At 68.0% G+C, this 12,104-nt stretch overlaps 1 protein-coding gene across 3 annotated transcripts; it reads left to right on the forward strand.

The window, feature by feature from the left end:
- The first annotated feature begins 2,106 nt into the window (after nucleotides 1-2,106).
- LOC119711083 (CYFIP-related Rac1 interactor A-like) lies at nucleotides 2,107-9,973 on the forward strand. Of its 3 annotated transcripts, XM_038160828.1 has the most exons (13): nucleotides 2,107-2,296; nucleotides 4,899-4,983; nucleotides 5,593-5,673; nucleotides 6,880-6,959; nucleotides 7,458-7,579; nucleotides 7,657-7,762; nucleotides 8,098-8,234; nucleotides 8,338-8,415; nucleotides 8,532-8,648; nucleotides 8,746-8,825; nucleotides 8,920-9,046; nucleotides 9,188-9,258; nucleotides 9,343-9,973. In XM_038160828.1, exons 4-13 carry the CDS (start codon nucleotides 6,887-6,889, stop codon nucleotides 9,404-9,406), a joined length of 975 nt encoding a protein of 324 aa, XP_038016756.1. In that variant the 5' UTR covers nucleotides 2,107-2,296; nucleotides 4,899-4,983; nucleotides 5,593-5,673; nucleotides 6,880-6,886; the 3' UTR covers nucleotides 9,407-9,973. The 3 variants fall into 3 exon arrangements, with proteins under 3 accessions (XP_038016756.1, XP_038016757.1, XP_038016758.1); XM_038160829.1 differs by lacking the exon at nucleotides 6,880-6,959 and having other exon boundaries at nucleotides 2,109-2,296; XM_038160830.1 differs by lacking the exons at nucleotides 2,107-2,296; nucleotides 4,899-4,983; nucleotides 5,593-5,673 and having other exon boundaries at nucleotides 6,833-6,959.
- Nucleotides 9,974-12,104: the final 2,131 nt, after the last annotated feature.

The following is a 12,104-nucleotide window of genomic DNA, read 5'->3' on the forward strand; positions in this document are numbered from 1 at the left end:
CCCGTCCCAAGCTGCTCCTCTGCATCTGCTGGCCACGGGGCCTCGAGGAGGTCTTTGGCCAGCCAGGGCTGCTCCCCATCCCATCCCATCCCATCCCATCCCATCCCATCCCACCCCATCCTATCCCATCCCATCCCATCCCACCCCACCCCATCCCACCCCATCCCACCCCATCCAATCCCATCCCATCCCATCCCATCCCATCCCCAGGGAGCTGTGGGGTGCCGTGGGGTGCCCAGCCCTCCTCCAAGGCTCCTGCCCTCAGCTGCACCCACCTTTTCTGCATGGGGGGCTGCAGGAAGCAGCAGAAACTGCCCCAGCTGGAGCTCAGACAGGGCTGGGTTGCAAAAGCCACCGATATTTGCAGCAGTGGGGCTGAAGGGTTTCATCCTCCCCCACCCTGGGGGCAGGAGGGCTGGGACCCCCCCCCAGGGCTGGACGTGGCGTCCTTGTGCCATGTCCCTGGCCAGGGCTGGACCCCCCCTGGAATGAGGTGGTTCTGCCCCACGGATTTTGGGTCGCCTCCAGAGCCTCTGCTGGGCACGGGACGTGGCTCGGTGTGACCCCAAAGCCTCTCCGTGAGCGTCCCCGAGAGCTGGGGTGGGGGATGAGCCCCCCCGGCCCCGCTGGCGGTTCTTGGATGTGGAGTAGAGAAGACACCAATTAGCAGCTCTGCAAACCGCCCGTGCCCGGGGTGCTCCGGGGGACTGAAAAATTAATGAGGGCTTAATTGCAGCAGCGCAGGCTGCCAGGGCTGAGAGCGGCCCGGCTCAGCTCGGGAAGGGGGAGCCGAAGGAGCTGGAAGAGGCAGGGGAGCCCCAGGTGACAGGGATGCCCTTGGGGTGAGGATCGGGGTGACTGCGGGGTCCTGGGATGTCCTTTTTGGGGCCCTGACACCCCGAGTCGTGGTGCCGGGATGGTGCCTGGGGGTCGTGGAGGGCTGGCCAGGCTGGCACAGCACCCACCGGAGCGCCCAGCACCCAAACTGGGGCACCCCACAGCCTGCATGAGCCCGGGTTCGAATGGGACATTGGCTCTGGGTTTGCAGAGGGGACAACACGGTGTCTGGGGTGGGGGGACAGCTTTTCCCTCCCCACTCGTGCAGCGGCACCCCCCAGCACCCACCCCCGGGGCGCAGAGCTGCCAGGGCGCTGCCGACTCCGGAAAAGCTCCGAATCCAGCGGCTCCGAGGAATGCGAAGGGCTGCAGCTTCCCCCAGCGGCTACGGGCGGCAGCAGCACGGCCCGGGGGGCTGGGCCCGAGGGGGGACACCCCGCAGCCGCCTCTGCTGCAGCCGGGTCAGCCCCCCACAAACTGCGGGGGGGCTTGGGGAGCAGTTCCGAGAGTCACGACTGCTTATCCCATCCCAGAATCCCCACAGCTCCCGTCCCTCTGCGCTGCCAGGTCACCCAGCGGTGGCACTGCCGCTGCTCGGGGCACTGGTGGCTCAGCCAGCCCCTGTGTGACCCCCCCAGCACAAAAACCCCCTGGAAAGGAGTGAGATGTTGTCACCCATGTCCCTGAGGGACAGCTCTGGGTGCCGCTGGGCAAGCTGGACCTGGGGCGACCCTAACACTGGGGGTGCCTCTTGATGTCCCCACTGTCGTGCCCAGCGCTGGCCTGAGGAAAGAGGGGAGTCGGGGTAGAAAAGCAGAAAGAGCCAAATTTTGGGTTCCTTTCCTCCTCCATCACCCCTGCGGGAACAGCTCTGCGCTGGTTCCTGCCACCCCAACCCCTGTGTGCCCCGTCCTGGGGGAGCTGATGAGGCACCGAGGGTGCTGCCTGCCCCAAACAGGGGTCCGGGCTCGGGGGTCTGGTTTGTCCTCGCTGCGGTGGCCCCGGGTGGGGTCGGTGCTTGTCCCCCTGCCCGGAGAGGGGACCGGGGGAAGCGGTGCCACCCACAGGCTGGGGCAGGAGCCAAGGAATATCTGTGTTTTCCATCCCCCTGCTGGGAGCTGGGGCTGGCTCTGACGGGGTGGGGCGACCCTCCCGATGTCCCCGTGTCCCCCAAACCCAGGCAGCGCCAGCCCGGCCCCTCTCCCCGCCAGGCCGCAGAGCTTTGCCGGCCGGCACGCAGCGGGTTAAGCATCCCCGTCTCCCTCACACTTGAGACGTCACCGTCACCAGTGGCGTGGGGGGGCCGGGGGGCTATGGTGGTCTTTGTGGTGCATTCGGCGGCTGGCGCAGGGCGGCTCACGCACACGGCGGGCGGCTCGTCCCCGCTCCCCGCGCTCGGCGGCAGCACCCGCGCACTCCCGTTCGCCGCCTGCCCGCGCCGCGGGCTCCCACCGCCACGGTGAGCGCGGGCCGCCACGGCCACGGGGACAGGGACGCGGCCGCCACCGGGCCCGGCAGCAGGGCGAGGGGTGTCCCGCAGGGACCCCGCCGGCATCCCCCGGCAGCCGCCCCTCTCTGCCCGCTCTGCGCCCCCAGCGCGGGGCTGGCCGGCAGCGGGGCCGGTGGGCTCTGGGTGGGCTGGGTGGGCTGGGTGGGCGATGCTGGGGTGGGTTCAGCCCCTCGTGGCGCCGCTGCGGCCCCGCGGTGGCCGCGGGTGGGTGCGGGAGCGCGGGTGGGTGCCCGCCCGCGCCGGCGGGGTGCTGCGGCTCGGCTCCCGGCAGCCCTGCGGTAAATCCGCCGCTCAGCCGCAGCCGCAGCCGGGCACGGGGAGCCCCCTGCAGCCCCCCGGCCCCACTCGAGGGGGGCTCAGCCCCACGGGGGGCTCGCACATCCCTCCGGCCAAGGAGCTCCCCGAAGCCGGGGGGGGGGGGGGGGGTCACCGCGCCGAGAGCCCCAACTCCGTCCTGCTCGGGGTTTGGGGTGCCCCGGCTGATCGTGGGGTGGGATCTGGCCCCGGCACTCCGATTCCCGGGATAAGCTGTGCCCCCCCCCCATGGAAAATCCTTCAGGCGCCGCTCGCCCGACCCTGCGGCGGCTGCGGCGGTGCCGGCGCGGCCATGGGCGGGGGGCAGCGGCCGGGGGGCTCGGCGGCCGCGGGGGGCACCCGGTGGGCACCCGGCGGGCACCCAGGGGGCGAGGGGCTGCGGGGAGCCGGGCCAGGTCAAGGGGAAGGGGCAGGCAGCCCCCGGCCGGGGCTGCGGCGCTGCACCAGGCTGCGGTGCCCAGGGCGATGCTGCGCCGGCAGCAAAGGGACACAGCCCCAAAACGGTGACACGCGGTGGCCGGAGCCCGGGGACATCGCTGCCCCTCCGGCGTGGCCAGACCGGGCGCTGCCGGCTCGGGGGAGGGATGCTCCTGCACGCAGGATTTGGTCCTGCCTGGAGCAGGAGAGGGGGTTCGCCCCATCGGCTGGGGTGTCCCCATGGAGGTGACACCCGGCGTGGGTCCCCATGGGGCAGGATGCTCGTGGGGAGGCGGCGCTGCGGGAAGAGGGGCAGGTTCTGGGGCGCAACGAGGCCACCTCAGGGAGGGACAGGAGCCGGGGCCACCTCGGGTGTGGCCGGGGACAGGGAGCCTGCTGTTGCCAGCCCTCCTGTGGCAGCACGTTCCTCTGTGAGCGCTGTGGGTTTGGGGGTGACTCTCCCAGCGGATTTGGGGCGCACAGTTCTCCCAGTTCAGCAGCGGGCAGCCTGCACGGGGGGAGCCCCTCGCCCTCCCCCACTGCCCCCCCAGGAGAGATGTGCCGTGGCCCCCCGGGCCAAGCGTCACCGGGGGGGTTTAAGCACCTGGGGCCAAAGAAAAGGCATAAAACAGGAGCCCCCCTTACCCCAGCCCAAGGGGCTGCAGCCCTAAACCAGCCCCTGGCAGCAAACCCCTGCAGCACGGCTCTGGAGTCGCCCTGGGGTGTCCTCACACTGGGGACCCATCCGTGCCCCTTCCCTGGGCACAGGCAGAGTCCGGCAGTGTCGAATCCCAGCCCCAAGCCGCCCGTCAAGGACAACGGTGGCACGGGCACGAGCATGCCCACAGCCCAGTCCCAGCCCGTGTGCCAGTGCCAGAGCAGAGCAGGTGCTGATCCCCCACCCTACCGACTGCCCTGGCACCCCAGGGACCCCCAGGGACACCCCCAGCACCCCAGGGACACCCCCCAGCACCCTTCCAAAACACCCCAGTGCTCAGCAGGATGAACCTCGGGGTCACTGCACCAGAGCAGCTCTGGGTGTGTTCGGGGTACCCCAGTTACCCCAAAAACCAGCTGCACTCAGGCTCGTGCAGCCCCAGTGCAAAGCCACCGCTCAGCGGGCCTGGGAGGAGGAGGAGGAGAGGAGGAGGAAGGCAGAGCCATCCCTGTTGATGCCAAGGGTCTGTGCTGGGGCTGAGTGGGAAGCGCTAGGCTGGGGGGACACAGCCACCCCATCCCTCCCCTGCTGCTCCAGCTCTCCCTCTCCCCTTCCCCAGCCTCATTAATTAAACCCAAGCGCTTAATTACCAACCCGCTGAGTCCCGGTGCCTGCTGACACCGTGGGGCCAATCCCGACCCCGCCACATCCCCGTAGGAAAGGTGGGATGCAGGGAACTGGGCGAGCATCCCGTTGCCTGCAGGATTTGGGTTGTGGCTGATCGGCGGCATAAAGGGATCTTCACACAGCACTCAGGAAAGAGCAAACCCAACCACTGGAGCTGCCAAAGTCATCCCTGGGGATCTTGGCCTCTCCGAGGAGGGATGGGGACAGATGGCTCCACTCTGGGGTTGTCCCCGAGCTGCTGGCAGGTCCCACAAGGGGTGAAGAGGGACGGGGATGCTCAGCCCGATGCCTGGTGAGCTCCCGGTGGCAGTAAAAAATAGCCAAGGTAAACGAGGTGAAGGCTGGTGGCAGCGTGAGACGGAGGGGAGATCCAGCGTCCCACCGTGCTTCCCCTCCTGCTCACCCACCCGTGGGTCCCCAGGGCAGGGAGGTGCCCAGTGGGGTGCCCTGACCCTCTTGCCCTGCTGCCCACAGGTCCCCGCCGGCCCATGAAGTGACCCAGGCGGGTGGCACAGCCCCTGCTCCTGCCGTAGCCACCGCTGCCACACCAGGCGTTGAGGTAAGGACCCGAGGGCACGGCCGTGGGGTGGGTGGCATGCTCTGGCGCTGGCACCAGACCCCCAAAGCGGGTCTGTGGGGCACAAACCTGCTTGGGGTCTTCCCCTGTCCGTGGGGGATGCCCAGCCCCATAACCCAGGGGAGTGGCATGACACCATGGGGGTCACCTGGGGCTGCCCCCCATCCTTGGGGATGCCAGGGCTGGGGAACTGGGGTGTCTCAGGGGTGGCAGCCTGGCCAGGGGTGCCCCAGGAGTACAAGGCTCCCAGACCCTCACCCCTCTTCCCTTCCCTCGGGAGCTGGCAGAAACGCTGGGAGAGCTGTCACATTCCAGGGAATGCTCACAGCGTGTGCCCAGCCAGGAGGGATCGGGGTGGGCACGGGGAGGTGCCGTGGTGGTGGCCCCTGGGGGCTCGGGGGTGCCGTGGTGGTGGCCCTCGGGGGCTCAGGGATGCCATGGTGGTGGCCCTTGGGGGCTCAGGGATGCCGTGGTGGTGGCCCTTGGGGACTCGGGGATGCTGTGGTGGTGGCCCTTGGGGGCTCAGGGGTGCTGGGGTGTCTGGCTGGTGGCACCGGTGCTGCTCCACTCTGTTCTGTTTCTCTCGCTCAGGTCTGCTGGCCATGGGCAACCTGATAAAGGTATTGGGCAAAGATTTAGAAAACTGTCCTCATTTTTTCCTGGATTTTGAAAGTAAGTCCCATGAGCAGGGTGGGCTTGGGGAGGGCGCCAGGGCTGCCACCGCAGCCGCTGTCCAGAGGACGGGGACAGGCACAGTGTCCCCGAGCAGCCCCGTGTCCCTTTGGGGCCCTGAAAAAGTCTCCAAAATGGGGCAGGGGGCCGGGACCCCAGGAGATGCCCCATCCCTCCAGGAGCGAGGCAGATGTCCTGGCTGAGTGGTGGGATGCAGGATGCAGCAGGACCTGGCCCGGGACCACCTCAGGCACACACCCACTGCTGGTAGCTGCTGGCGCTGGTGGCCGTGCGGCATGTCCCGTGACACTGCCAGGACAGGGACAGCCCGCAGGCTGGGAAAGGAGGAGGGAGTGATCCAGTGATCCGTGCCACCTGCACTGCTGGGAAGGTCAGCGCGGTGGCTGCAGCCTGCGCCGAGGGATGGGGAGCAGGGACCTGCCTCAGCTTCCCGTGGATCTGGGCTGACGGCCAGGGAAGGACAGCTCTCGGCCCCCAGGCTGGACACGGGGGGGTTCAGGACGCGGTGGCCACGGTGATGCCGGGCCGGGCACAGCCCCAGGGCTCCCCTGGCTCCCCCTCCTGCAATTCCTCCCAGGGCGCAGCTCAGAGCAGGAGTGAGGAGGGTGAACAGAGTGCAGCGGCATCTGCTCGCCCCAGCCCCGGCCGCAGCTCCATCCGCAGCGGGGACAGGCCGTGCACTGCTCCCCACACCACCTCTGACTCGGGCACCCCCCAAAACACCCGCGGCTGGGGGTCACACAGCCCCCCACTCCCACGGCGAGGAACCTTCCTGCTCCTCCTGGCTCCTTTGAGGCAGCACAACCTTCAACTGCCTCCAGCCCCCTCCACAGCCCCCTGGCACAGTTCTGGGGGTTCCCCAGGACCCCTGATTTCGGGGCTGGCTCTGCACTAGAGTAGGGGTTTGCCTGCGGCCGAGACTCCGGGGACTTCAGGGACTTCCCGGCGGCTTCTCCTCCCTTCGCTCCTCCCTCTCCATCACCCCATCCGCCAGCGCTCATCACCATCGGGGGGGAAGAGGCTGCACCCGGGGCCGGGAGCAGCCGCGGGGTCACCCCCGGAGCCCCCGGGGAGCAGCGGGGGGAGGACGGGGCTCCGGCCGCCGCCGCTGCCCGCAGCCCAGCGCCTCTTCCCCGGGCTCCACCTCACCATCATGCTTTTTTCCTCTTGTTTCTTCTCTTGCAGGTTTCACATGGGGAACCTTCTAAAAGTGTTGACTTATAACCAACTTGACCAAGGCCCTAATTTTTTCCTTGACTTTGAAAGTGAGATGGGATTTTTATTTTCCGTTTTTTTGTTTCGTACTTCTCCTGAGTTATTCCACACCCACGCCATTTTGAGTTCTCCGTCCCCCGTCGCCCCATCGCATCGCGCCCATCCCAGACGTCCTCCCCCACCTTTGCCATCCGGGGGTGTCCCCGGGGAAGGGGGGGGCCAGACCCGTGGCCGGCGGCTGTCGCTCCGCACCTCTCCCCCGGGGCACTTCGCAGCCTCTGGGGGCCGAGGGCTGCTCGGGGGCCCCCCGTGCTGAGCAGGATCGCGGGGCACAGGGCAGCCAGGACTCGCCCCCAGCCGCCCCCCGCTCGCCCCACGGCTCGACTCGAGCTCGGGCGAGGAGAAGCAGGGGCACGATCCGGCCAGGAAGGGCTGCGGGCCGGCGGGGGAGCCGTGGCGTGGGGTGCTGGCACCCCGCTCTGGCTCTCTCCGCCCCGGGCCCCGCTCAGAGCCCTCCGGGTTTCTCTCCCCGGGGCGCTGCCCTGCAGATGCGCAGCCCACGGAGGCCGAGACGGCGGTGTGGAACCAGGTGAACGCCGTGCTGGAGGAGGCGCAGACCATCCTGGCCGAGCTGCAGTCCTACACGGGAGCCGGGCAGGAGATCCGAGAGGTGGGTGCAGCCCCGCTGCCCGCTGCCCGCACGCCCTCCGTGCCTTGGGGCAAAGCGCCGGCGCTCTCCCCTCGCAGGCCATCCAAAACCCCGGCGACCTGCGGCTGCAGGAGCGCGCCTGGAGCGCCGTGTGCCCCTTGGTCGCCAAGCTGAAACGCTTCTACGAGTTCTCCCTGCGGCTGGGTGAGTGCCTGAGCTCCCCTGCATCCCCCCCGTGCATCCCGCATCCCCCACGAGGCGGCGGGAGGGCTGCCGTGGAGGGTGTGCTCGGCTCGGGATGCTGCGCTGTGCCTCAGTTTCCCCTCGGGGGGGGGGGGGGGTGTGGAGGTGCAGAGGGGGACAGGGAGTGCTCTGAGCTCCCCTGCATCCCCCCCGTGCATCCCGCATCCCCCCCCGAGGCGGCGGGAGGGCTGCCCGTGGAGGGTGTGCTCGGCTCGGGATGCTGCGCTGTGCCTCAGTTTCCCCTCGGGGGGTGTGGAGGTTCATTCAGAGGGGGACAGGGAGTGCTCTGTCCCCAGAGAACGCCCTGCGGAGCCTGCTGGAGGCCCTCACCAGCCCCCCCTACGCCCCGACCCAGCACCTGGAGCGGGAGCAAGCCCTGGCCAAGCAGTTCGCCGAGATCCTGCACTTCACCCTCAGCTTCGACGAGCTCAAGGTGCCTCCCTGTGCGGGGTGACAGCGAGGGGGGGTCCCCACAGCGGGACCCTGCGAGCCAGCAGAGTCCCCTGAGACCCCTAACCCTGGTGTCCCCCCCTCAGATGACCAACCCTGCCATCCAGAACGACTTCAGCTACTACAGACGGACCATCAGCCGGAACCGCATCAACAACCTGCAGGTGAGAGGACTCTGCTGCTCCCCCGGCCAGGGGTGGCCTCCCCCAGGGGTTCAAAGGGCTGGGAATGGCTTTGGGGGGGCCCAGCCACCCCAGTGAGCCCCATCACACCCCCCCAGCTGGATGCAGAGAGCGAGGTGAACAACGAGATGGCCAACAGGATGTCCCTGTTCTACGCCGAGGCCACCCCCATGCTGAAAACCCTCAGCAATGCCACCACCAAGTTCGTTTCAGAGGTGAGGGGGGCTGGGGGGACCCCCGGGGTGGGCAGAAAGCCCCTCCAGACACCACACATGGGGGAAACAGCAGCTGGGACCCTGTTGGGTGTTTCAGAACAAGACCCTCCCGATTGAGGACACGACCGACTGCCTGAGCACCATGGCCTGCGTGTGCAGGGTGATGCTGGAGACCCCGTGAGTGCCCCACTTTGGGGTTTGGGGGGACATCTCGGTCCTGGGGTCCCTCTGCCACCCCTCCCAGGCTCAGGCAGCTTCTCTCCTGGCCCAGGGAGTACCGGAGCCGCTTCACCAACACCGAGACCCTGCTCTTCTGCATGAGGGTGATGGTCGGTGTCATCATCCTCTACGACCACGTCCACCCCGTGGGGGCCTTCGCCAAGACCTCCAAGATCGACGTGAGTGGTCTTGGGGTCACAGCTGCGGGGTCCCAGCCGTGCCACAGTCGCTGTGATCCCTGGGGTGCCTCTCCCCAGCTTGAGGATGAGGAGGAAGGGGGATCCCAGGGGTCTCACAGCCCCTCTCTGTGCCCCCATCAGATGAAAGGCTGCATTAAAGTCTTGAAAGACCAACCCTCAACCAGCACCGAGGGGCTCCTGAACGCTCTGAGGTGAGACGGGGGCTTGGGGACACAGCTGTGGGGTGGCAGCAGAGCGGCTGGGGAGGCTGTGACGTGTGTCCCCAACCCGTCCAGGTACACCACTCGGCACCTCAACGACGACACCACGTCCAAACAGATCCGGGCCCTGCTGCAGTGAGGGCGGGGCGGCCGCCGGAGCCGCAAGTCACCGTGTCACCGACGCCCATGACCATACAGCTCATTTTGTACAGAGGGAAAAGGGACAACGAGGAACACCCAGAAATGCTAAAAACGAATCAAAACGGGCCCGGGCTGCCCTCCCCTGCCACGTGCTCCTGCCCCCCTCCCTTCCCACCCCCAAATCAGCACCCGCTCCTGGACACGAGGTGTGGGTGACACCGTGGGGACACCGTGGGGACACTGTGGCAGGGGGTCAGGGCCGGGCAGGAGAGACCCGGGCAAGGGAGGTGCTGGTGGGGCTGGCAGCAGGATGCCCATGGCACGGGGGCACCTTGGGGAGGGGGCAAGTGGTGCCCCTGTCCCCATCCTGGTCCCCAAGCGGAGGAGGAGGGAGAGGATGAGGAGGAGGAGGAGAAGGAAGAAGTATCGCTGTGGATCTGCACTGACTCTGGAGGAAATGGCTCAGTCTCACCCGGTAGATTTTTAATATGAGCAATTAAATCCACACTCACCTCTTCTTTTCTACATTTTTTGGGGTGTGAAATAAAATGACATTTAATCTGTTCGTGGCCGGAGCGGGGCCGTCTCTGCTGTGTCCCATCCCACCCCAGGGACCGTGTCCCCCTCTCCGTGACACCCTGCGGGACAAATGCCACCTCACACAGTGACCGGGAGGGACAACAGCCCAGCCCAGCCCCTCCTTGCCCAGTGCAGCTGCAGACTGGGAGGACCGGGGATGCTGCTGGAGGCCGGGGCTGGCTGCCAGGGCCGGTGCCTTGGCCGGCAGATGGCCCTGTGACACCGCGACAACGCAGCCCCGCTGGCCCCACCCGTGCCAAGCCAGCCCTGGGGGCACCCAGCCGGCCTCGCAGCCGCAGCCGCCCGAGCTGGGGGAGACCCCCGCAGGGCAGGACCCCCCTGGCTGGGGCTGTGTCACCCCCCGGGGGACCCCCAGGAGTGTCCTGAGGGTGGCCGGGTCCCCTGGGGTTTGGTGACCTGCCAGCCCGCTCCTTCCCGCCGCCTTTCCCGCCTGGCACACGGCAGCTACGGGCACCGTGACCCCCCCTCTGCCCTGCCTGCTCCTGGGGGTGACAGTGGACACCCCACGGGTGACACCACAGACCCAGAGCCTCCTGCCAGGCAGCTCTGGCAGGCTCTGCCTCAGTTTCCCCGCTGCCCCCTGTGTGTGCTGGAATCCCTCAGGGTGCCACCGTGGGGACATCCGTCCCACACGCCTGCAGCCCCCACGTCCCCAAACCTCCGAGGACCCCCTCCCCAGCCCCAGGGCTGCCCAGAGGGGACAGAGAGGAGGGGGGACAGCCCCCAGGCCTGTGGACGGTGGCATTTCCCGGGCCTGGTGCCAGGATCCTGCCGTGCCCGGCCGGGTTTGCCGCCAAACGCGCCCAACTCCCGCGCGGGGCGGGACGGGGACACGCTCTTGCACAAGCCCGGCCAACAGCTCCTTTTATTTTTAGGCTCTTGCGACATTCGGCTTTGCCACAGCCACCTGAAATGCTGCCAAGGCATCGGAGTGGCCACAGGCTCCCCAGCCGCTCCCCGCCCCAGCCGTGCCTCAGTTTCCCCGTGAGTTCCTTTGGCGCACTGGCCCTGTGCTGGCAGCGGTGCCCGCCAGCCCTGCTGAGCCCAAAGGGACCCCGAGGGTGCTGTTAGATCCCCCCCGTGCTCCACAGCGCGAGGATCCCACCTGGGAGCTGAGGACGGGGCCGGGGCAGGGCTCTGCGGTGGCTGCAGCTGCCGCGTGTCTGCAGGGGCTGATGTCCCCAAGTGACACCGGCCCCCAGACGGTCCCTGGCCCGTGCGAGGAGTGTCCCTGCGGTGTGGGAACTGGGCTGGGAAGAGGCGGGACAGCGTCACCACCGGGGACTCTCCGCCAGCAGTCGAGGGACAGCCGGATCCTTTAAAGCCACCAGTGAGCGCGGGCACAGACACCAGCTGGTCACCGGGGCTGGGAGAGGTGGCAGCTGTGTCCCGGTGTCCCAGTGCTGGTCAGGTCCTGGCACAGAGCCCGTTACATCCCCCCCTGTGGTGCCCCTTGCTTGCGAGGGGAGGGATGAGGCCAAATTCGTGCCACGTCCCAGCCCTGACTGTCCCCAGCGTGGCACTTTCCAGGGCAGAGCAGCTGGCACGTGCCACCCTGGCAAAGGGCAGCACTGCGTGGGTGAGAATTTTCTCCTTGGAGCATTTCAGAGCCAAAACCGGGTGAGAAAAGGGAAGCAAAAGGGATGTACACCACCTCGATCGTCACAGGTCACAGACCATCTGAGCTCAGAGCTCAGGGGACAGTGGGCACCCGTGTGGGCAGCGAGCAGGGCTGGAGCCCCGGCAGGGGCTGCTGGAGGCGGCACACAGCGGGATGCAGAGCAGGAGGTGCTGCCCGTGCGCCTCTCGCTGCTGGACACGAGGATTTGGGCCGCCACGGAGCCAGGGGGACCCCTGGATCAGCCCTGCCAGCGGCCTGGGGCAGGAGCACAGCAGCACCGTGTCAGAATGCCAGGGGACTGCCCGGGGACAGGCAGTGCCACCGGGATGGTGACGATCAGCAAGGACACAGATCTCAGGCTCAGGCTCTCGGCTCCACGCTCAGCCAGACCAGGGTGCCGAGGACTTTAATTGATGGCGAGCCAAGCCACGCCGGGGCTGTTTTCTAATCCCAGTGTAATTAATGACCTTATCTT

The sequence above is a fragment of the Motacilla alba genome, chromosome 23 (assembly GCF_015832195.1).
Source record: "Motacilla alba alba isolate MOTALB_02 chromosome 23, Motacilla_alba_V1.0_pri, whole genome shotgun sequence".
Taxonomy (NCBI): domain Eukaryota; kingdom Metazoa; phylum Chordata; class Aves; order Passeriformes; family Motacillidae; genus Motacilla; species Motacilla alba.